Source organism: Uranotaenia lowii, chromosome 3 (assembly GCF_029784155.1).
Source record: "Uranotaenia lowii strain MFRU-FL chromosome 3, ASM2978415v1, whole genome shotgun sequence".
Lineage (NCBI taxonomy): Eukaryota > Metazoa > Arthropoda > Insecta > Diptera > Culicidae > Uranotaenia > Uranotaenia lowii.
Window position 1 is genome coordinate 29,385,996 of NC_073693.1, and position 23,992 is coordinate 29,409,987.

General features: G+C 27.6%; 1 protein-coding gene across 10 annotated transcripts in view; it reads left to right on the forward strand.

Annotated features, from left to right (window-relative positions):
* Positions 1–23,992, forward strand: part of LOC129757834 (oxysterol-binding protein-related protein 2) — a 94,328-nt gene that overhangs the window by 23,829 nt on the left and 46,507 nt on the right. For 2 of the 10 annotated variants that reach the window (XM_055755153.1, XM_055755163.1), the window contains exons 1-2: positions 3,492–3,626; positions 18,392–18,572. The exons of 1 other annotated variant lie outside the window; for it this stretch is intronic. In XM_055755153.1, coding sequence (XP_055611128.1) covers positions 18,523–18,572 — 50 coding nt within the window. In that variant the 5' untranslated portion in view covers positions 3,492–3,626; positions 18,392–18,522. Of the gene's footprint in view, positions 1–3,478; positions 3,641–3,801; positions 3,996–18,391; positions 18,573–23,992 lie in introns of those variants that run through there. 7 more of the 10 variants (XM_055755159.1, XM_055755156.1, XM_055755158.1 and 4 more) reach the window with 7 other exon arrangements.

The following is a 23,992-nucleotide window of genomic DNA, read 5'->3' on the forward strand; positions in this document are numbered from 1 at the left end:
TTCCATCACTTCGCGAAACGTGTCCACTTTCAATTCAAATGTTTGAATCTTTAGCTCTGGCAACTTCCACTCGCTGCCGCCATCTGGTGATGAGTAGTTTCGTGGACCAATGATGATTATTTCTCAGGTATGAGTGATTTCTACTGGGAGGTTTTTAAGTAAAGTTTCAGGGTTTTGAATATTTTTGAGAGTTGGCCGAGTTAACCTCGAGTTCATCGGTTGCTGGTTTTGGCAAGTCAAACTGTCTCGATCCTTCTGACCTTTTGGAAGAGCTATAAGGACTCGCCTTGTGGAGAGTCTCAGCCGGGCAAATTAATCTTGGTGTGTCGTCCCTTTTAAGGGTGGCGCATAAGCGACACGCTTGCACCGGATCGGACAGTTTACGGCTACATATATTCGAAAGTTTTATTCATATTAGTTTTCTAGTGTTTCGGAAATATTTGAAAACTGGACTGCCTGAAATTTTTTTTCAACCAAATTTCTAGTTCAGAATAATGAACATAATTTTGAGTACCGTAAACTGGGGGAACTTTGATCACCGGGATAACTTTGATCAACATGAAATTTTTGCAGATAACCATCATTAACTAAGTATGGAATTAAAATATCTGAAAACTGATTTCTACGTTTGAAAGCTATAGGTATTTGGTTTGTAGTTGGAGATTTTTTATATTTCTTAAAATGTAGTTTTAAAATTTTAAAATATCTGTTTTTTTTCGAAGACTCACAAACAAACACCTATCCTGATAAAATGAGTTTTAGAGTTATTTTTATGTGCCATTCTATGATACTTTTGGATATTAAAAAAAACGGACATTTTCTAAGAATAAGCTTGTATAGAACAAATGGCCAAAAACCCTATCTAATGGTTAAGTTTCAATAAAAAAAAAGTACATAGCAACAGTGGGAGGACCTAGGGAATTGCATGAAGGTAAAATTTAATTTGTTCTTGAGGCCAAAATCTATTAAGAAACGTTTGAAATTTCTTCTATTGATGATCATGCTTTATACTCCTTACTTCTGTAAGTATTTAAAAAAAATTATTATTACAGTATTAGTATTACAAAAAAGCAACCCCTTCCAAAATATTCGAAAATGAACTAAAAAAGTGATCAATGTTTCACCAGTTTACGGTAATTTATTATTGACATACCGGAATCAGAAAAATCAGAAAAAATACCAGAAAAATATTCAATTTTTTAGAGTTTTTTTGATGGCTAAAATGGTTTTAAAAAATAAATATTTTTGTTTTTATTGCGCATTTCTGGTATTCTTATAATTTCTAGCTAAATTCGAAAATCCCCCCATGCCAGTGGAGAAAACGAAAACGCAATACATTTGTCACTTGTTTAATTTTTGTTATATTTGTTATTTTTCTTATTAGGTATTCATATCATTTTTGAAATTCTCGTTCTTAAGGTTATCTCTTTCTTTGATGTGTGAGGCATATTTCAAGTCAATCTAAAAGATTGTTTTAAGTTATCGATTTGTCAACAAAGGTTCAGAAATAGCTTATTAATTTGCGAAATAACGCCGTATCTCAAAATAAAATGCATATTTAATACCCCAATCTTAATGTTTTGAGCTGCATGAGACTGTTATAACATAATGCACAGGAAAATATTACACGCTAGTCATTTTTTACATTTACATTTACATTTACATTAACATTTTTTTGAGAAGTACCGAATAGTGGTATTCGACGAACGGCCGAATACCGAATATTGACCTTTTCAACTATTCGGCCAAACGAATATTCGGTCGAATATTCTGTTGAGTTTTCAATAGTAAAACTTCTATATCTTCTGTTTTCAAGTCGATTATTTTCTAACAAGATGTATCAGGTCTTTTTTAAGCAGAGGTCTCTTTGATTTTCAAAATGTCATCAGCTGAAAGGACATCAGATGAATTGTCGTTTCTTAGACGTTCATCACAAATGAGTTTGAATTCCGGTGAAATCTGAGGCAAAACATTGCTTTTTTATATCGAATTAAATGAATGTAAAGATTTTGCTAGATGTCATCGAAATAGTTGCCAAAAAGAACGATGAACTTTAACCTTGAGCATACAATACTCTCTACGACACGTATCCACACGGCTGGGTTGATCGATTTTTTGAAAAAACCTGTAAAAAATGAAAAATCTGGACAGAGACTAGGCATTATTCTCAAACATATAAGAGGAAAAAGAAATAAAATTACTTGAAAATTAAAGTTTTCGTCGAATTCCAAAGGCAGTGTTCAAATTTTATATAACGAATAAATTTACTCTAAAACATCGTTCTGTAACAGACGATTTCAAAATTTTCAAAGAAATATTTGTTTTTTTTATTCGATTTAGCCAAAAACTCTGAAAAAACACGGTGAAAATCCGGAAAGTTTAAAAAAATATGTGGCCAATTCGGTCAGATTTTACTTTTCTCGAATTCTTTATTTGGTTATGGGCAAGCCTTTATATATCAAGAAAATCTGGAATAAACGATAATAAAAGTATAAAGCTATCTACAGTGAAAAATGCATGGATACATCTAAAATGTTTAACTAAAACCATAAGTTTTTGATGATTTTGAAGGTTTTTCAACATTACCTTTGGATGTTTAATAAATGATCCAACATAAGTTGAAAAATTTGAGATGTCTGTTTTTGTATAAATTTCAAATAATAAATATTCGCCCTTTTTGGCCGAATACTTAGCTCAGCTCAACTATTCGGTGAGCCGAATATTCGGCTTAACGGTTTTTTGGCGGTATTCGGCGCCGAATATTCGGTACATCTCAATTTTTTACCTTTCCAAAAGTTATTACTATTTGCTGGTATTTAAGATCTCGTATGAGAATTTAATTTTTTTTTATTAAGGAAAATAAATTGGATTCTACGATAGATTACGGTTTTCTGAATTTTTATCTTAAATCATGAATAAAAGTTTTTGAGAAAAATTGCGCCATTTATGTTAATTTCAATCAACAATCTAGTTAATAAATGAATTTCATTGCATATTTTTTTCTAAACTGTCTATAGAATCCAGAAATATTTTAAATTCTATAATATTTTCTCTATATTCACTTTGAAAGTTGATTTTGGTTAGAAAATCACATTTTCGTAGATGACGGAAAGAATTAAAGAAACATAAGCTATCAAAGAACGAAAGAACATAAGCCGTAAATATCATGAATTTTTTGAAAAAGATACAACGGCTCAGCGACAGGACTTGAACCTGCAATCTCCGCTTTATTTAAGTTTAACAAACACAGATAAAATAAGAAATAGATACTATATTTTGTTTAACTGTACCTATACGAATTTGAGGTGCAAATGTCAATGTTAATGGATTGTCCTTCTAAGAATTCTGGCATCCCTGGTGGAAATCCTTCCTCTCTCTGAGCACCGAGAATGAGTACCGAGAACGGAAACCAACCCGAACGGTAGCTCATCGGTGGAGTTGGGAAAACTTCGGCGAAAAATCCGTAGCATTGCTTCCACGACCACCGACCATCAAATCGACACCCGAGTTGAGCTTTGGCAGTGAAAGTAACCGGATGGTCGTCGTCCTTGTTCTGTGAGTGCGCGAGTTTGTGGCGTGCGGATTTTCCAACTTTTCCACGGTTTTCTACTCTATTTTCTCTTGAGGTTGACTACCAGGAGTGGGTTGATGTGGAACAGTGCACAATCACGGGTTTCGGCCATTACTGTGTTGTTAAGGAATACAGCCGGATAGGGAAGCAAGCAGCGTGAGATTCCCTCGGGAGAGCCCACTCGTCGGGAGTGGAAAGTTAGTCGTGTGTACGTCGTGTTGCCTACATCAGGGCGGAGATCTGCATAACTTTTCCCTGCGTGTGATGTTACCTAACAAATTTTTGTGAATGGATAGTGAAAATCGATTGGATGTGATTTCGGTTTAGAGGGAATTTGTTTCGGTGTGGAGTGTGTGGTTTCGAGGCTTCCCAATTTGGTTTGAGAGTTTACCTGTGGAGTCTCCTCTAGGAGGTTTAACAACAAGTGCATCCGAATTTCCGGGATAAGCGTTCGAGATTTGACTTTCCATATGTGGGAGGGCGAGCTCAATGATGCGGATAGTGGAAATTTTTGCCAACACAATGGAAATTCCTACGGCGTCATTCAGTGTTCTCTGCTCGTGAAATTCATCCTTCCAAAACAGGACACAAAAGCAATGAAACACAATAACAACAACAAGAAAAACAACAACACAGCATCCTTCCTCATACCATTCTCGGATAACAGAGATCCCATTGATGTTCTCTTCAACTTATATATGTGTATTAATCTATCTGACTCGACTCATCCTGTATCTTTTGTTTCGATGTGAGCTGTATCGATCTTTATGTACATATGAATGAAACCTATCAAAGCTAGAAGTGCTATTTTTAATCATCTCTCGCTTATGGAAATGTGAATCTCTTCCTAATTATCCTGATGGAATAACAAACGATTAGCGACCATCCATACAGAGAGTGGACCGCCATAAATATAACCATATCTTTATGGCCCTTTTCAGTAGATGAATCATAATAAACAGACCGAAAATATTGCCCAGTTGAAAAAAAAAACAACAGCCCAGCATGGTTTATCCATTAAGGGGCCACCCCGGTAGCTTAACTATTTTTCGCACGCAACACTTGTGGTGAACAGTGGACGAAAAATGTGAACACTGAATAAAGTGGAAGTATTTCACAGGGGAACAACATTTTTGGTGCCTCTGTTTCAACAACTGATTCTGGAAGATCTTGACAGCCTGAATTCAAAACGTTCGTTGGATTTTGTCTATCACTTCTAGTTTTGGTGATATGGTGTGAGGAAATTTGAAAATTGATCAGCTTTGGGAAAAATCGATCTTTGATAATTGATAAATTAATTAAGCTAAATGCAAACCTGTTGATTTTGAATCAATTTATTTTCCTTTATTCAATTAAGGATTCAGGTTTTGCCTAGACCTGGAAACGCTTTAAAAAAATTCTACAATTTTAAAAAATTAGATTACATTAGAATATATAAATTGGATTACAACTTTTCCTGACATCATTCCAAAAAGTCATTGAGTAGTTAATGTTGATGATTTTAATTCATTTAACAACTTTGTTTAAGTTTTGCCTTTCTTACAAAGAGGTTTAGCTATCGGTCGATTTGGGAGATCATAAATTATGGGTGTCTAAGATATACCTTTATAGGTACCTATTGAATCAACTCGACGAATTCTAACAATGTCTGTGTATTTGTGTGTTTTGTTGTAAAATTTTGTAACCTTTGTTATCGGCGTTTTTGCTAAACAGGGCTGCATAATTAGAATGATTTTTATCTTGACAAACAGATGGTTTTTCTTTTCAAATTATAAAAGAATGAAAATAAAAACAAAATACTTTGAAAATAAAATGTTTATAGTTAATATCATAGAAATGGTAACTTTAAAAAACGTATCCCTTTGCTAGCAATATCCAGCATTCACAAATCAAGATGATAAAAAATATGACCTCGATAGACGATGGGCTCACTTTTACTAAATGCAATTTCCAATGACATAAAAAATGAAACATAAGATCTGAAAATTTAAATCAATTGATGACTAACCTGAAGTCTAGCTAACCCATTTCTGTCAATAGTGAAAAATCTTTCTCAATTATTTTAAATTTTTGCATCAAGAATCTGCAATTTTAGGATATACTCCTAAAACGGTATAACCAGTGGAGTATAAAATCAAAAATGTAAATGTTTGTACATAAAACTTAATAAAGAAACTAACCTAACTAAACTAAACTAAACTAAACTGTCATGTTTGTCGTTTTAAGTTCTTAGTTTTTGGGTCTCGATTTTTATAGGTAATTGAATTAAATTAAATTAAATTCAATTTTTGATGCATTAAAAAAGTTTGAAATGTTTTGCAGTGTTTTGCAACACTTTTATCTAAAAAAAAACATATAGAGAAGGTTTCGTAACCAGTAGAGTATTAAAATCCCAATTTTCAATTCTTCCCGATTCTCGGATCCCGGGAATTCCCGGGAAAAGGATCGTCAGATTTCCCGATTCCCGAGAAAGCTAAAATGGCCGGGAGATGGACACTCTAGAGTCTAGAGTCAATCGAAGAGTCACTTGCTGAAGCCAATGGAAGATAATAACCAAAGAGTAGCGCTACCAAGTCCTCCATAGTAAAGTTTAGAGCATTTGGGAACATCAAAAGCAGATAAGCTCCTCATGTCATTTTTGACAAAATTGATAAATTGACAAAATTGACCGAATTGACAAGACTGACAAAATTGACAAAATTGACAAAATTGACAGAACTGACAAAATTGACCACATTAACAAAATTGACCAAATTGACAAGAATGACAAAACTGACAGAAATAACAAAACTGACAAAATTGGAAAAATTTAATACAATTGAGAAAATTGACAAAATTGAATAAAATTGACAAAATTGACAAAATCTTCGAAATTCACAAAACTAATAAAATTGACAAAAATTACAAAAATGATAAAATTGACAAAATTGACAAAATATACTAAACTGACATAATTGAAAAATATAACAAAATTGACAAAATAAACAAAAATTGAAAAAATTTATCAAAATGACAAAATTGACAAAATTGATAGAATTGACAAAATTGACAAAATCGACAAACTTGACCAAATTGACAAAATTGACAAAATTGTCAAAATTGTCAAAATTGTCAAAATTGTCAAAATTGTCAAAATTGTCAAAATTGTCAAAAATTACACAAATTACAAAAATGATAAAAATGACAAAAATGACAAAAATGACAAAAAATGACAAAAAATGACAAAAATGACAAAATTAACAAAAATGACAAAATTGACAAAAAAGACAGAAATGACAAAAATAACCAAATTGTCAAAAAAGATGAAATAGACAAAAATGACAAAAGCGACAAAGATGACAAAAATTACAAAAATTACAAAAATTACAAAATTGAAAAAAATGACAAATTAGAAAAATGACAAAATTGCCAAAATATACTAAGTTGACAACGATGAAAAAATTGCCAAAATATACTAAATTGCCAAAATTGACAAAAATGACAAAATTGACAAAAATGACAAAAATGACAAAAATGATAAAAATTACAAAAATTACAAAAATTACAAAATTGAAAAAAATGATAAATTAAAAGAATGACAAAATTGACAAAATATACTAAATTGACAAAGATGAAAAAATTGCCAAAATATACTAAATTGCCAAAATTGACGAAATTGACAGAATTGACAAAACTGATAAAATTGACAAAATTCACAAAATTGACAAAATTGACAAAATTGACAAAATTGACAAAATTGATAAAATTGACAAAATTGACAAAATTGACAAAATTGTCAAAATTGTCAAAAATTACAAAATTGGGAAAAATTTCAAAAATGACAAAAAATAACAAAAATGAAAAAAATGACAAAATTAACAAAAATGACAAAAATGACAAAATTGACAAAAAAGACAGAAACGGCAAAAATAACCAAATTGCCAAAAAAGATGAAAAAAACAAAAAGAATAAAATTGACAAAAATGACAAAAGTAACAAAAATGACAAAAAGGACAAAAAGGACAAAAATGAGAAAAATGAGGAAAATGAAAAAAATGACAAAAAAGATAAAAATGACAAAAATAACAAAATTGAAAAAAATTACAAAATTGCCTAAATATACTAAATTGACAAAGATGAAAAAATTGACAAAATTGAAAAATTGACAAAACTGACTAAATTGACACCATTTAAAAAATTGACAAAATTGAAAAAATGACGAAATTGACAAAATTGACAAAATTGACAAAATTGCCAAATTGACGAAATTGACAAATTTGACAAAATTGATAAATTGACAAAATATACAAAATTGACCAAATTGACCAAATTGACGAAATTGACAAAATTGACAAAATTGACGAAATTGACAAATTTGACAAAATTGATAAATTGACAAAATATACAAAATTGACCAAATTGACAATATTGACAAAATTTACAAAATTGACAACAATGACAAAAATGACAAAAATGACAAAAATGACAAAAATGACAAAAATAATAAAAATGAAAAAAATGACAAAAATGACGAAATTGCCAAAATTGAAAAAAAAATGACAAATTTAAAAAAAATGACTGACAAAATTGACAAATTTGACAAAACTGAAAAAATTGACAAAATTGACAAAATTAACAAAATTGACAAAATTCACAGAAATGACAAAAATGACAGAAATGAAAAAACGACAAAAAAGACAATAGTGAGACAAATGACAAACATTACCAAAATGACAAAAAATTACAAAAATGGCAAAAATGAAAAAAAATTAAAAAATTGATAGAATTGAAATATTGACAAAATGGACAAAAATGACAAAATTGACAAAAATAACAAAATTTATAAAAATAATAAAATTTTCAAAATCGATAAAATTGACAAAACTGACAAAATTGAAAAAAACTGACAAAATTGACAAACTTCAATAAACTGACAAAATTGACAATGACAAAAATGACAAAAACAGACAAAATGACAAAAATTTAAAAAATGACAAAAATGTAAAAAGGACAAAAATTACCAAATTTGCAAAATTGACGAAATTCATAAAATTGACAAAGTTGACCAAATTTACAAAATGGATTAAATTTACAAAATTGACAAAATTGACGAAATTAAAAAAAATACAAAAAATACAAAAATGAGAAAAATGACAAAAATGACAAAAATGACAAAATTGACGAAATTTAAAAAATAACAAAAATGAGAAAAATGACAAAAATGACAAAAATGACAAAATTACAAAAATGACAAAAATGACAAAAACGACAAAAATGACAAAAATGACAAAAATGACCAAAATGTCAAAAATGACAAAAATGACAAAAACGACAAAAATGACAAAAATGACAAAAATTAGTAAAATAACAAAAATGACAAAAATCATGATATTGACAAAAGTGACAAAAATGACAAAAATGACAATAATGAAAAAAATGACAAAAATGACAAAAATGTCAAATTCGACAAAATTGACAAAATTTACAAAATTTAAAAAATTGACAAAATATGGAATATTGACGAAATTAACAAAATTGAAAAAAAAAATGATAAAATTGACAAAAATGATACAGTTGGAAAACTGAAAAAATTGACAAAATTCACAAAACTGACAAAATTGACAATGACAAGAATGGAAAATATGACAAAAATGACAAAAATGACTCAATTGACAAAAATGACAAAAATGACAAAATTATAAAAATTACAAAAATGATAAAAATGACAAAAATGACAAAAATGACAAAAATGACAAAAATGACAAAAATGACAAAATTGACGAACGTGACAAAATTGACAAAAATTACAAAATTGATAAAATTGAAAAAAAACTGACCCAATTGAGAAAAACTGCAAAAATTAACAAAATTCACATAACTGACAAAATCGACAATGACAAAAATGACAAAATTGACGAAAATGTCAAAAATGACAAAAATGACAAAATTGACAAAAATGACAAAATTGACAAAAATGACAAAATTGACAAAATTGACAAAATTGACAAAATTGACAAAATTGACAAAATTGACAAAATTGACAAAATTGACAAAATTGACAAAATTGACAAAATTGACAAAATTGACAAAAATGACAAAAAATAAAAAAATGACAAAATTCACAAAAATGACAAAAATGGCAAAAATGACAAAAATATCAAAACGACAAAAATGACAAAAATGACAAAATGACATAATGACAAAAATGACAAAAATGACAAAAATGATAAAAATGACAACAAAAATGACAAATAAAAAGACCAAAATGAAAAAATTGACAAATTTGACAAAAATTACAGAAATGACAAAAATACCGGAAATGAGAAAAATGACAAAAATGACAAAATTGACAAAATAACAAATTTGACAAAATTGACAAAATGACAAATATGACAAAATTGCTAAAATTGACAAAATTGCCAAAATTGACAAAATTACAAAATGAAAAAAAATTCGAAATTGATTAAATTGACAAAACTATCAAAATTTACAAAATTGACAAAAAGACAAAATTGATAAAAATGACAAAAAATGACTTAATTGATCAAACTGTCAAAATTAACAAAATGGACTCAATTTAAAAATTAGTTGCTCATAATGTTTTCTAAATGAAAATAATAATTATTTCAAAATACTTTAATCCTTTAAACAATTTTACTGCGTTCGAAATTTTTTGATCATAATTCAGAATTTATTAATCTTAAATTTGTTTATTACTTTCTGTCATATGTATCCAAATATAATTTACAGGTTGTAAGAAAGGCTACAATTCACTGTCAAGTGTATTAAATGGGGGTTTTCAAATATCAAAGATTCAATTTAGCTTAAATTTTGTTAAATATTTCATCCGAATTCCCGTGTATTGCAGATTTGTAAAAAAATAAAAAATAGAAAACTTCAACAATTTACTTTCTCAGAAACTAATTTACTCACAGTTTTCTGAAAAGTTGATCATTGTGTTAAAACGTTTATTTTTAAAATATTGATTATGTTTTGAAGCTTTGTCAAAAAGGTAAAACAAATTTATTTAATGAACTTTTATCGATTTTTTTTTTTCAAAGTTATCTCGAAAACAAGAGATGATAGAAAAAAAACTTAATTAAATTTCCAAAAAGCGTTCCAAAATTAGTCAAAATTAGCCCATATATGCTTTGCACGCACCTAGGAAAAACGTGAACTTCTTCGTTGTGTGTGTTTCATTTTAACGACAGTGGACTTACATAATTTTCTTATCCTAGTTGGAGAAGTGGCGGGATTTGATCCCCGATCGTCCGATTACAAACAAGACATAATAGCCATCAGGCTAAACGACCGCCCCTTACTATCTTCTTCAGTAAGCATTTTTGATTGACTCATGGGTAATTTTTAGCACAGCTTTATTGTTTTAACTCATGTAAATTCAACGTAAGAGTTAATTTTTTTTCCAAAAATATGGCTCGGAAGGAAAATTGGCTTTTTCCATTATTTGCTTAGGTTTTATCTTTATGCGTTGGTTGTCAACTTTGTATGGTTATACCTTCATTATTCATGCCCTCGGGTGACGTCCCAAAGCCAAAGGAATTTGGTTTCCCATTCCATATTTGTCCATGCTATTGCTACGTAAGTAGGTATGTATATCTTCCAAAGAACGGTAATCCAAATCTATCAGGCAAAATGTAGCCCACATTCTTTCTTTTCTGTTTGCTTACCTCGCTTCTTCAGTGAATGTGTCCCAAACAGAGCCTGGCGGCTATACATTCTTTAGTAGTTTTTCGTCTTTCCGCCCTGCTGAACCTTCAGGGATGTTACTCTATTTTCACTACTACTTCCTACTACAACTTGATACTACTGTGTGTTGCTACTTCTACTTGTCCCAAGTATATCAATGTCTTGTCGTCAGGAGAGGTGGAAAAAATGTTGCTGGGTTTAGGTGTCATAAAACGAGAATAAGTTTTCTGGTACGTTTTGTCCGTGTAAGTTTCTCCCTGGTAGAACCTACGAAAGGTTCAAGGTTGTACAATTTCATTCGAAGACCTCCAACTTCTACACCTCAATATACACATTGGACTCTTTCTGAAAAATTGAAAACTTTTGATATTCATTCCAAGAGAATTAGCAAATCAGGTCCTTCTGGAACTGGGTTGATCGATCGAAAAACAATTCTGCCGAAAAAGTCTTCAAAGCTCTAGAAAATCACAGAAACGATCCTAAAAATGGCTTGTAAAATAGCTCTGGTTGTGCACCGAACCGTCATAAAATAGATTGGGTATTTCATTTTCGCTTCACCAAACCTGCGGGGCCATCCCAGCTTCTGGTTTCGATTGATACCCTCCCTACCGAATGCCCATCTTTAATTCATTTTCATGGGCTAAGTTTAGATCGCCCCCATCTTTTTCCATCCCATTCCTTGAAACGCAACAACGGCCATCGAACGTGACCGTTTTATAGTTTACGGCTTATCATTTATTACTTGGACTTTGACTTTGAATATTTAATCACAGGGCATCGCAGCAAAGCCGAAGGCTATGGGAATATCGGCTGAGATTTTGTCTTGAGATACACAAAATTTGGTTCAATGATGAATAAATTTAACAACCATGGTGAGATAAGAAGGTGGCATTTTTCAATTGTAAATTTTCATTTCACAGTTCTTTTTACTGAAAATTTTTATTTATTTTATTTATTTACAACATAAAAAATACATTACATACATGAGATTTCTTTTAAAAACAGCACGTCACTGATTTTCAATATTTGATTCAATAACATTCTTATTTCTGATTAATGAAAATTAATGCTTCTAAATAAAATTCTATTTGCTTATTTTCACCATCGTTCATTTCTTCTACCTTTCTATTCAGCTATAATATTTCATAATTTTGAAATGATTTTACCTAATAGAACATAACTTTTCACCGACAGCGCCGATAAACTATGGTTAAAAATCAGTAACTTTACGTGGGAAAAATCGAAGCTTCTTGAAAACATTACAAATCTGGTCGAAAAAAAAAAGTTTATTCATTATGCTCTTTTCAAAAGTTATTGAAATTCATTGATATTTACATGAGGGTTTTTTTTCTAAAATGGCCATATTGTCCAATTATAAATACACTGAGGTTTTTTTTACGCGGTTTTTTTTATATGGTATTTTTTACGCGGCTTTTTTACGCGGATTTTAGAATTAACGCGGTTTTTCAGAGAAAATATTCTAAGACTTTTTCAAAGGAAAACACTTGGAATCTTTTTGTAGTTCGGAAAATCTTAGCTCTGAGACTAAGAACGTGATACATGAGATCTGAGACCTGAGACCTGAGACTTGAGACCTGAGACCTGAGACATGAGACATGAGACATGAGACATTAGACCTATGACAGGAGACATGAGACCTGAGACATGAGACATGAGCCATGAGACATGAGACATGAGACCTGAGACATGAGACATGAGACCTGAGACCTGAGACATGAGACATGAGACCTGAGACACGAGACATGAGACCTGAGACATGAGACCTGATAGCTGAGACATGGAACATGAGACCTGAGACATGATACGATTTGAATTAAACACTGTCAAATAAGCCTCACTATATTCTACTATTCTATAAATCTAATTGATTTTGTTATTTATCTTAAAAATAAACTATCATTGTACGCAAATTTTTAAATAATCATGGTCCTTACGCGTTTTTTTTAGTAACGGGCTTTTTGCGCGAATTTTTTAATTAAAACGGATTTTTTACGTGGATTTTCGAATAAACGTGGTTTTTTTACGCGGATTTTCGAATTAACGCGGATTTTCAAATTAACGCGGTTTTTTACGCGGTTTTTTACGCGGGACGAAATAAAGCGTAAAAAAACCTCAGTGTACACAGAAAACACTGACGAAATTGACAAATTGAAAAAAATTCACAAAATGGACAAAATTGACAAAGTTGACAAAAACATAAAAAATCGACAACATTGACAAAATTGACCAAATAGACAAAATTGACAAAAGTAACAAAACTGACAAAATTGATAAAATTGACATAATCGACAAAATTGTCAAAATTGACAAAATCGAGGAAATCGACAAAATTGACAACATTACCAAATTGACAAAATTGACAAAATTGACAAAAATGACAAAATTGACAACATTGCCAAATTGACAAAATTGATAAAATAGACAAGATTGACCAAATTGACAAAATTGACAAAAATGACAAAAATGACAAAAATGACAAAATGAAAAAAATGACAAAAATGCCAAAAATAACAAAATTGACAACATTGACAATATTGACAACATTCAAAAAACTGACAAAAATGACAAAAAAGACTTAAAATCATAATAAATACAAAATGATAAAAATGACAAAAATGACAAAAATGACAAAAATGACAAAAATGACAAAAATAACAAAAATGACAAAAATGACAAAAATGACAAAAATGACAAAAATGACAAAAATGACAAAAATAACAAAAATGACAAAAATGACAAAAATGACAAAAATGAAAAAAATAACAAAAATGACAAAAATGACAAAAATGACAAATGTGACAAAAATAACAAAAATAACAAAAATGACAAAAATGACCAAAATGACAAAAATGACCAAAATGACAAAAATGACAAAAATCAGTTTGTCATTTTTGTCATTTTCGTAATTTTTGTAATTTTTGTAATTTTTGTAATTTTTGTAATTTTTGTAATTTTTGTAATTTTTGTAATTTTTGTAATTTTTGTAATTTTTGTAATTTTTGTAATTTTTGTAATTTTTGTAATTTTTGTAATTTTTGTAATTTTTGTAATTTTTGTAATTTTTGTAATTTTTGTAATTTTTGTAATTTTTGTAATTTTTGTAATATTTGTAATGTTTGTAATTTTTGTAATTTTTGTAATTTTTGTAATTTTTTAAATTTTTGTAATTGTTGTATTTTCTGTAAGTTTTGTAATTTTTGTTATTTTTTACATTTTTGTCATTTTGTAATTTTCGTAATTTTTGTAACTTTTGTAATTTTTGTAATTTTTGTAATATTCGTAATTTTTGTAATTTTTGTAATTTTTTGTAATTTTTGTAATTTTTGTAATTTTTGTTATATTTGTTATTTTTGTAATTTCTGTAATTTTGGTAATTTTTGTAATTTTTGTAATTTTTTGTAATTTTTGTAATTTTTGTAATTTTTGTTATATTTGTTATTTTTGTAATTTCTGTAATTTTGGTAATTTTTGTAATTTTTGTAATTTTTGTAATTTTTGAAATTTTTGTAGTTTTTGTAATTTTTGTAATTTTTGTAATTTTTGTAATTTTTGTTATTTTTGTAATTTTTGTAATTTTTGTAATTTTTGTAATTTTCGTAATTTTTGTAATTTTTGTAATTTTTGTAATTTTTGTAATTTTTGTAATTTTTGTCATTTTTGTAATTTTTGTAATTTTTGTTATTTTTATAACTTTTGTAATTTTTGTAATTTTTGTAATTTTTGTAATTTTTGTAATTTTTGTAATTTTTGTAATTTTTGTAATTTTTGTAATTTTTGTAATTTTTGTAATTTTTGTAATTTTTGTAATTTTTGTAATTTTTGTAATTTTTGTAATTTTTGTAATTTTTGTAATTTTTGTAATTTTTGTAATTTTTGTAATTTTTGTAATTTTTGTAATTTTTGTAATTTTTGTAATTTTTGTAATTTTTGTAATTTTTGTAATTTTTGTAATTTTTGTAATTTTTGTAATTTTTGTAATTTTTGTAATTTTTGTAATTTTTGTAATTTTTGTAATTTTTGTTATTTTTGTAACTTTTGTAACTTTTGTGTTTTTTGTAACTTTTGTAACTTTTGTGTTTTTTGTAATTTTTGTAATTTTTGTAATTTTTTATTTTTTGTATTTTTTGCGATGTTTGTATTTTTTTGTTATTTCTGTAGTTTCTGTAATTTCTGTAATTTCTGTAATTTCTGTAATTTCTGTAATTTCTGTAATTTCTGTCATTTTTGACATATTTGTCATTTTTGTCATTTTTGCCATTTTTGTCATTTTTGTCATTTTTGTCATTTTTGTCATTTTTGTCATTTTTGTCATTTTTGTCATTTTTGTCATTTTTGTCATTTTTGTCATTTTTGTCATTTTTGTCATTTTTGTCATTTTTGTCATTTTTGTCATTTTTGTCATTTTTGTCAATTTTGTCATTTTTGTCATTTTGGTCATTTTGGTCATTTTGGTCATTTTTGTCATTTTTGTCATTTTTGGTCATTTTTGGTCATTTTTGGTCATTTTTGTCATTTTTGTCATTTTTGTCATTTTTGTCATTTTTGTCATTTTTGTCATTTTTGTCATTTTTGTCATTTTTGTCATTTTTGTCATTTTTGTCGTTTTTGTCATTTTTGTCATTTTTGTCATTTTTGTCATTTTTGTCATTTTTGTCATTTTTGTCATTTTTGTCATTTTTGTCATTTTTGTCATTTTTGTCATTTTTGTCATTTTTGTCATTTTTGTCATTTTTGTCATTTTTGTCATTTTTGTCATTTTTGTCATTTTTGTCATTTTTGTCATTTTTGTCATTTTTGTCATTTTTGTCATTTTTGTCATTTTTGTCATTTTTGTCATTTTTGTAATTTTTGTAATTTTTGTAATTTTTGTAATTTTTGTAATTTTTGTAATTTTTGTAATTTTTGTAATTTTTGTAATTTTTGTTATTTTTGTAATTTTTGTAATTTTTGTAATTTTTGTAATTTTCGTAATTTTTGTAATTTTTGTAATTTTTGTAATTTTTGTAATTTTTGTAATTTTTGTCATTTTTGTAATTTTTGTAATTTTTGTAATTTTTGTAATTTTTGTAATTTTTGTAATTTTTGTAATTTTTGTAATTTTTGTAATTTTTGTAATTTTTGTAATTTTTGTAATTTTTGTAATTTTAGTAATGTTTGTAATTTTTGTCATTTTGTCATTTTTGTCATTTTTGTCATTTTTGTCATTTTTGTCATTTTTGTCATTTTTGTCATTTTTGTCATTTTTGTCATTTTTGTCATTTTTGTCATTTTTGTCATTTTTGTCATTTTTGTCATTTTTGTCATTTTTGTCATTTTTGTCATTTTTGTCATTTTTGTCATTTCTGTCATTTTTGTCATTTTTGTCTTTTTTGTCATTTTTGTCATTTTTGTCATTTTTGTCATTTTTGTCATTTTTGTCATTTTTGTCATTTTTGTCATTTTTGTCATTTTTGTCATTTTTGTCATTTTTGTCATTTTTGTCATTTTTGTCATTTTTGTCATTTTTGTCATTTTTGTCATTTTTGTCATTTTTGTCATTTTTGTCATTTTTGTCATTTTTGTCATTTTTGTCATTTTTGTCATTTTTGTCATTTTTGTCATTTTTGTCATTTTTGTCATTTTTGTCATTTTTGTCATTTTTGTCATTTTTGTCATTTTTGTCATTTTTGTCATTTTTGTCATTTTTGTCATTTTTGTCATTTTTGTCATTTTTGTCATTTTTGTCATTTTTATCATTTTTTGTCATTTTTGTCATTTTTTATGAAATTTTAATTTTTTTTTATTTTATTCATGTTATTTTTGTCATTTTGGTTTGAAATTTATATAATTTTTTGTCATTTTCGTCATTTTCATCATATTTATCACTTCTGTCCTTTTAGAGGTTTTCGTTTTTTTTGTAATTTATTGTCATTTTTGGCAATTTCATTTCTTTTCATTTTTGTCGTTGTTGTTATTTTTTTAGATTTATGTATTTCTTGTCGTTTTTTTGCTACAACAACAAACACATTTTTTGTCATTATTATCACAGCACTTTTGTCAATTTCATCATAATATTCTTATCAACATGGTTTATACTTCAAAAAAATGATTCATTAGACCGTTGCAAGTTATGTCAAAAAAATTCAAATCATGAAATGCTTCCTTATGAGAAAATTTTTCTGTTATTTGGGACGCTAATTAAAATCTCTGTAAATTGAAGAAGCAATTTCATTTAGTTCTGAATTACCGTAAAAGTTTTAATTCAGATTGGGAAAACCAAACTATCATTTAAAAAATCACCAGAGATCCACTGGAAATGAATTACCATATTTTGTATTGTACCTCAACTTCAACAGAATCTCAAAAATTCGATCAACGAATTCAGAATTAATCAACCGCGATATTTCAACAACATTTATGCCCCGATATAAAAAGCAAAAGTATGTAATGTAGCAACAAAAAAAAACGTGATCAACGTTATTCTAAATAACCGTCGAAAATTGTCGACACAAAGTGAAGTACAAATGACCTCTTATTCAAGTAGGAACCGGAAAAATCGTATTCCGTCATCCGATGGGAAATCTCCCTGAAACGAGAAAATTATTTCATCTTCGGGTGTTTTCACTCTGTTGCATTTTTATTTTGGTGAATACAGAGAGAGAGAGAGCGGGCGCCAACAGGTCTGCTAGGAAAGGTTTTTCACTTTTTTTTCAATTTTCGTACTCATTCAATTAGGTTATTCGGGGTAAAGCATTCTATACGTATGTATGTAGGTAAAAACTGCTCAACAACAACGCAACCACCACCAGTTTTACCATCAGAACGTGACCCCGGTCGGAGTTCCTACTTCAGATAGATTGAGATGAGCGCTGTGATATGGGACCCCAAGTTAATTAAGATTAAAATCTGAAAATGGTATGAGGAAGGGTCAGGGACGGTGTCAGGTTTTTGGTGCAAAAAGTGGCGCAGTGAAGTTTTCCGGTATTTTAATCGAATAACAAACTTACACGCTAACACACACCTACTCAAATATTCGACCCACGAGGACGGGTGCTTTTTGAGACTTAACGGAAGGAGAGAAAAAAAAACAACCACATACCCCAACCTTCCCCACAATTTTTCCTCCGGTCACAGGAAACAGGTGTAGCTTGAATTTCGGATCGATACCGGAAGCGATAAACCGCCACCAGCAGGGATATTTGTTTGAGTTGTTGTCAGGAAAAGTCGTTTAACGTTTCTCGCAAAAAGCCCCTACGTTTCCTGCTATGGCAGAGAGTGTTTCCTATCATGATAATGGACAGAGTGCAAATCTCAGGTAAATATCGTAGCCAAAGTTTTTCCCCATAGATTGTTTAGTAGACGAAAAAAGATCCCAAAAACAAATAAATACTGCAAGGTTTTTGAATCCGACCTACAAAAGCAACACAACCCTATACAGCACCTTAACACCGAAAAAAGCTGGTGGAGAAGATGATCATTTTGCTAGCAATTTGCACTGAAACAAATCCCGACTACAGAACGGGGGAAAAACACCCTTCAAATGGAGATATTCCACCTTTTTAACACACTATCTCAGTGCAAGCAACAAACAACAGACAGACCAAAAGCTGCAAGAAGATGTCGTGGTTTCGCTCGAATTGCCTCCATCCCCCCATTTCTTAATTCACAAATTTGTTTTCCCCGAAAAAAACTTGAATTTATGCTCGTGTAAATCCTACTGTTGCTTGAACTCGAAAGTTTTCCTGCTTGCTTAAAAAAAAATAAAAAAAGCTTCTCTCTACTTTTAGCTTAGCATAGCAATTCCTCGTCTTGATCCCCCACGCGCACTTTTACCAGTAACCTTTGTATTGTTGTGATCACTTTACTTGCCAAAATCCACTCAGTTTCAAAGCTTCTCAAAACTCTAAGACGGCGAAAAAAGCCCCCGAAACTCCAAAATGCTGAGCGTGCCACAAACTGGGGTTGGGTGGGATAACTTTTTATTCCCTGTGTATGCTAGCTTTGTGTGTGACACTTTGTGCTATGTATTTCAAAGTTTTTATTTTTTTGATTTTAGGGGTTTTTCTCAAATTGTGTTGCGAACGAAGTTTACAAGCTTCTTGTATTACTTTTTAGAACGTAAATTTGTTATCTTACTACACCCGCATTTCTCGAGAACTTTTTGGTGAGATCGGCTTTCCGAAAAGATTTTGTGGGATAGGTACTTTCGCGAATTGTTGCTTTCTGCTTGCTTGTGAGATACGAGTGAATTTGATGAAAAGCTCTTTTAAATTAGAAAACAGTTCCATATTTTCGTTTGAAAAAAGTGTCGACAGTAGTGAAAAAGTTGATGAATTTTAATGATATGTACCGAAATAATGTCCGAAAAATTTAGATGAATTTCAAAAGGTAAATATCAATAAAAGAAACTGTTCTGTATGAAATTTTAGAAAAATCGACAAAAATGACAAAATAAACAAAATTGAGAAAATTGATAAAATGACTGAACTGAAAAAAATTGATAAAAAAAATGACAAAATTGACAAATATTCAAAAATGCAAGAATGCAAAATTAACAAAAATGACAAAATTGACAAAATTGATAAAATTGACATAGGCGGAATTTGCAAAGTTGACAAAATTTGAAAAAAAAATGACAAAAATGACAAAAGTGGCATTATTGAAAAAAATGACAAAATTGACAAAATTAAAAAGATAATCAAAATTGACAAAAATGACAAAATTGAAAAAAATTCACAAAAATGTCAAAAATTACCAAAATGACCAAACTGCAAAAATGACAAAAATGACAGAAAAAAACAAAAATGAAAAAAATTACAAAAAATGGCAAAATTGAAAAATTTGACAAAATGATAGAAATTTTAAAAAAATACAAAATAACGACAAAAATGACAAAAATGACAAAAATGACAGGATTGACAAAATTGAAAAAATTGACAAAATTGAGGAAAAATTTGCAAAGTTGACAAACATGAAAAATATTTACAAAAATTTATCAAATGGACAAAAATTACAAAAGTGACATTATTGACAAAAATAACTAAATTGACGGAACTGAAAAGATTAACAAAATTGACAAGAATGACAAAACTGATAAAATTGACCAAAATGACAAAGTTGATAAACTTGACAAAATTAACAAAATAGACAAAAATTACAAAAATGACAAAAAACGACAAATATAACGACAATAACAAAAATGACAAAAAAAACAAAAGTTACAAAAATGACAAAAATGGCAAAAATGACAAAAAAAATTATCGAAAAGCCGAAAAACTCTAGAAATTACCAACAAAATTCCAGAAATAACAAAAATTACTTTAAGAACAAAAATATCAAAAATAACAAAAATAACAAAAATAACAAAAATAACAAGAATGATAAAATCGACAAAAATGACAGAATTGAAAAAATTGACAAAATGGACAAAATTCAAAAAAATTACAAAATTGACCAAATTCACAAAATTGACAAAAATGACACAAATGATACAAATGACAAAAATGACAAAATTGACAAAAATTTACAAAATGAAAAAATAACATAAATGAGAAAAGTGACAAAATCGACACAAATGACAAAATTAAGAAAGAATGACAGAAATGACAAAAATAACAAAAATGTCAAAACGACAAAAATTTACAAAATGACAAAATTAATATAATTGACAAAATTGGAAGAGTTAACATAATTGGCAAAAATGAAGAAAAAAATTTCAAAATTTAAAAAAAGTTGAAATTGAAAAAAAATTGACAAAATTGAAAAACTTGACGAAAATGAAAAAAATGACAAAAATAATATAAATGACAATAATGACAAAAATGACAAAAGTGCCAAAAATTACAAAAATGACAAAAATGACATATTTGAACAAATTTACAAAAAAGAAAAAAATGACAAACATTACAAAAATGACAACAATGACAATAAAGGACAAAAAAGACGAAAATGACAAAAATGAAAAGAATGGCAAAAATAACAAAATCGACAAAAAAAGACAAAATTGAAAAAAAATGTCAAAATTGACAAAGATGACAAAATTGACAAAATTGACAAAATTTGCAAAATTGAAAAAATTGACAAAAATTGACAAAATTGTCAAAATTGAAAAAAAATGTCCAAATTGACAAAATAGAAAAAAATCACAAAAATGACGAAATTGACTAAATTCACAAAATTGACAAAATGGACCAAATTGAAAAAATTGATAATAATTGACAAAATTGACAAAATTGACAAAATGGAAAAAATTGTCAAAATTGACAAAAATGAAAAAAATGACAAAACTGGCAAAAAAAAAAATTGACAAAAATATTCAAAATGACTAAATTGGCAAAAATAACAAAATCGACAAAATTGACACAAATGACGAAAATGACAAAAATGACAAACATTACAAAAATGGCAAAAATAACCAAATTGATAAAAAAAAACTAAATTTATTGAAAAAATGACAAAAAGACAAAAAAAGACAAAAACGACAAAAATGACAAAAATTTAAAAAAATTAAAATATTACAAAAATGAAACAATTACAAAAATGACAAAAACGAAAAAATTTACAAAGATGACATAAAATGACAAAAATTACAATAATGACAAAAAAGACAAAAAAGACAAAAATTGATAAACAATACAAAAATGCAAAAATAACAAAATTGATAAAAATGACAAAACTAACAAAAATGACAAAAACTACAAATATTGTAAAAATGACAAAAAATGCCGAAAAAGACAAATAAGACAAAAATGAAAAATGATGACAAAAAATACCAAAATGACAAAAATTTAAAAAAATAAAAAATGACAAAAATGACAAAAACCACAAAATGACAACAATGCCAAATTTGACAAAATTAATAAAATTGACGAAATTGACAAAATTGACAAAATTGTTAAAATTGACCAAATTAACAAAATTAACAAAAATTTCAAAAAAGTCAAAATTGACGAAAAATGACAAAAATTCAAAAATATGACAAGAATGAAAAAAATGACAAAAATGAGAGAAAATGACAAAAAATACTAAAACTACAAAAATAACAAAAATGACAAAATTTACAAAAATCACAAAATTTACAAGTATGGCAAAAATGATAAAAATGACAAAAATGACAAACTGACAAAAATTTCAAAAATGACAAAATTGACGAAAAACGACAAAAATTCACAAACATGACAAAAATGAAAAAATAAAAAATATAACAAAAATGACAAAAATGACAAGAATGAAAAAAATGACAAAACTGACAAAAATGACAAAAATGACAAAAATGACAAAAATTACAAAAATGACAAAACTAAAAATATGACAAAACTTAAAAAATGCCAAAAATGACAAAACTGAAAAAATGACAAAAATTTTAAAAATTACAAAAATGACAAAATGTCAAAAATTCAAAAGAATGACAAAAATGGCAAAAATGACAAAAATGACAAAAATGGCAACAATGTCTAAAGTGACAAAAATGATATATATGACAAAAAATGATAAAATCGACAGAAATGTCAAAAATGAGAAAAATGACAAATATGACAAATTGACAAAAATTCAAAAGAATGAAAAAAATGACAAAAATGACAAAAAATGCCAAAAATGACAAAAATGACAAAAATGACAAAAATCACAAAAAAGGAAAAAAGTGACAAAAATTTAAAAAAATATAAAAATGACAAAAATTACAGAAAAAACAAAAATTACATAAAAGACAAAAACGAAAAAAATAAAAAATGTGACAAAAATGACAAAAAATGACAAAAAATGGCAAAATGAGAAAAATGAAAGGGAATGACAAAAATGGCAAAAATGACAAAAATTTAAAAGAATGACAAAAATTACAAAAATGACAAAAATGACAAAAATGACAAAAATGACAAAAATGACAAAATGACAAACATGTCAAAAATTCAAAAGAATGACAAAAATGACAAAAATGACAAAAATCGCAAAAATGACTAAAATGACAAAAATGACAGAAAGGACAAAAATGACATAAATGACAAAAACGAAAAAAATTAAAAATGTGACAAAAATGACAAAAATGTCAAAAATGACAAAAATGATAGAAATGACAAAAATGACAAAAATGACAAAAATACAAAAATGACAAAAATAACAAAAATCACAAAAATGACAAAAATTGCAAAAATTACAAAAATTACAAAAATTACAAAAATGCCAAAAACGAAACAATGACAAATATAACAAAAATCGCAAAAATGACAAAAATGACAAAAATGACAGAAAGGACAAAAATGACATAAATGACGAAAACGAAAAAAAAAAAAAATTTGACAAAAATGACAAAAATTGACAAAAAATGACAAAAAATGGCAAAATGAGAAAAATGAAAGAGATTGGCAAAAATGACAAAAATTTAAAAGAATGACAAAAATAACAAAAATGACAAAAATGACAAAAATGACAAAAATGACAAAAATGACAGAAAGGATAAAAATGACATAAATGACGAAAACGAAAAAAATAAAAAATGTGACAAAAATGACAAAAATTGACAAAAAATGACAAAAAATGGAAAAATGAGAAAAATGAAAGAGAATGACAAAAATGACAAAAATGGCAAAAATGACAAAAATGACAAAAATGACAGAAAAGACAAAAATGACATAAATGACGAAAACGAAAAAAATAAAAAATGTGACAAAAATGACAAAAATTGACAAAAAATGACAAAAATGGCAAAATGAGAAAAATGAAAGAGAATGACAAAAATGA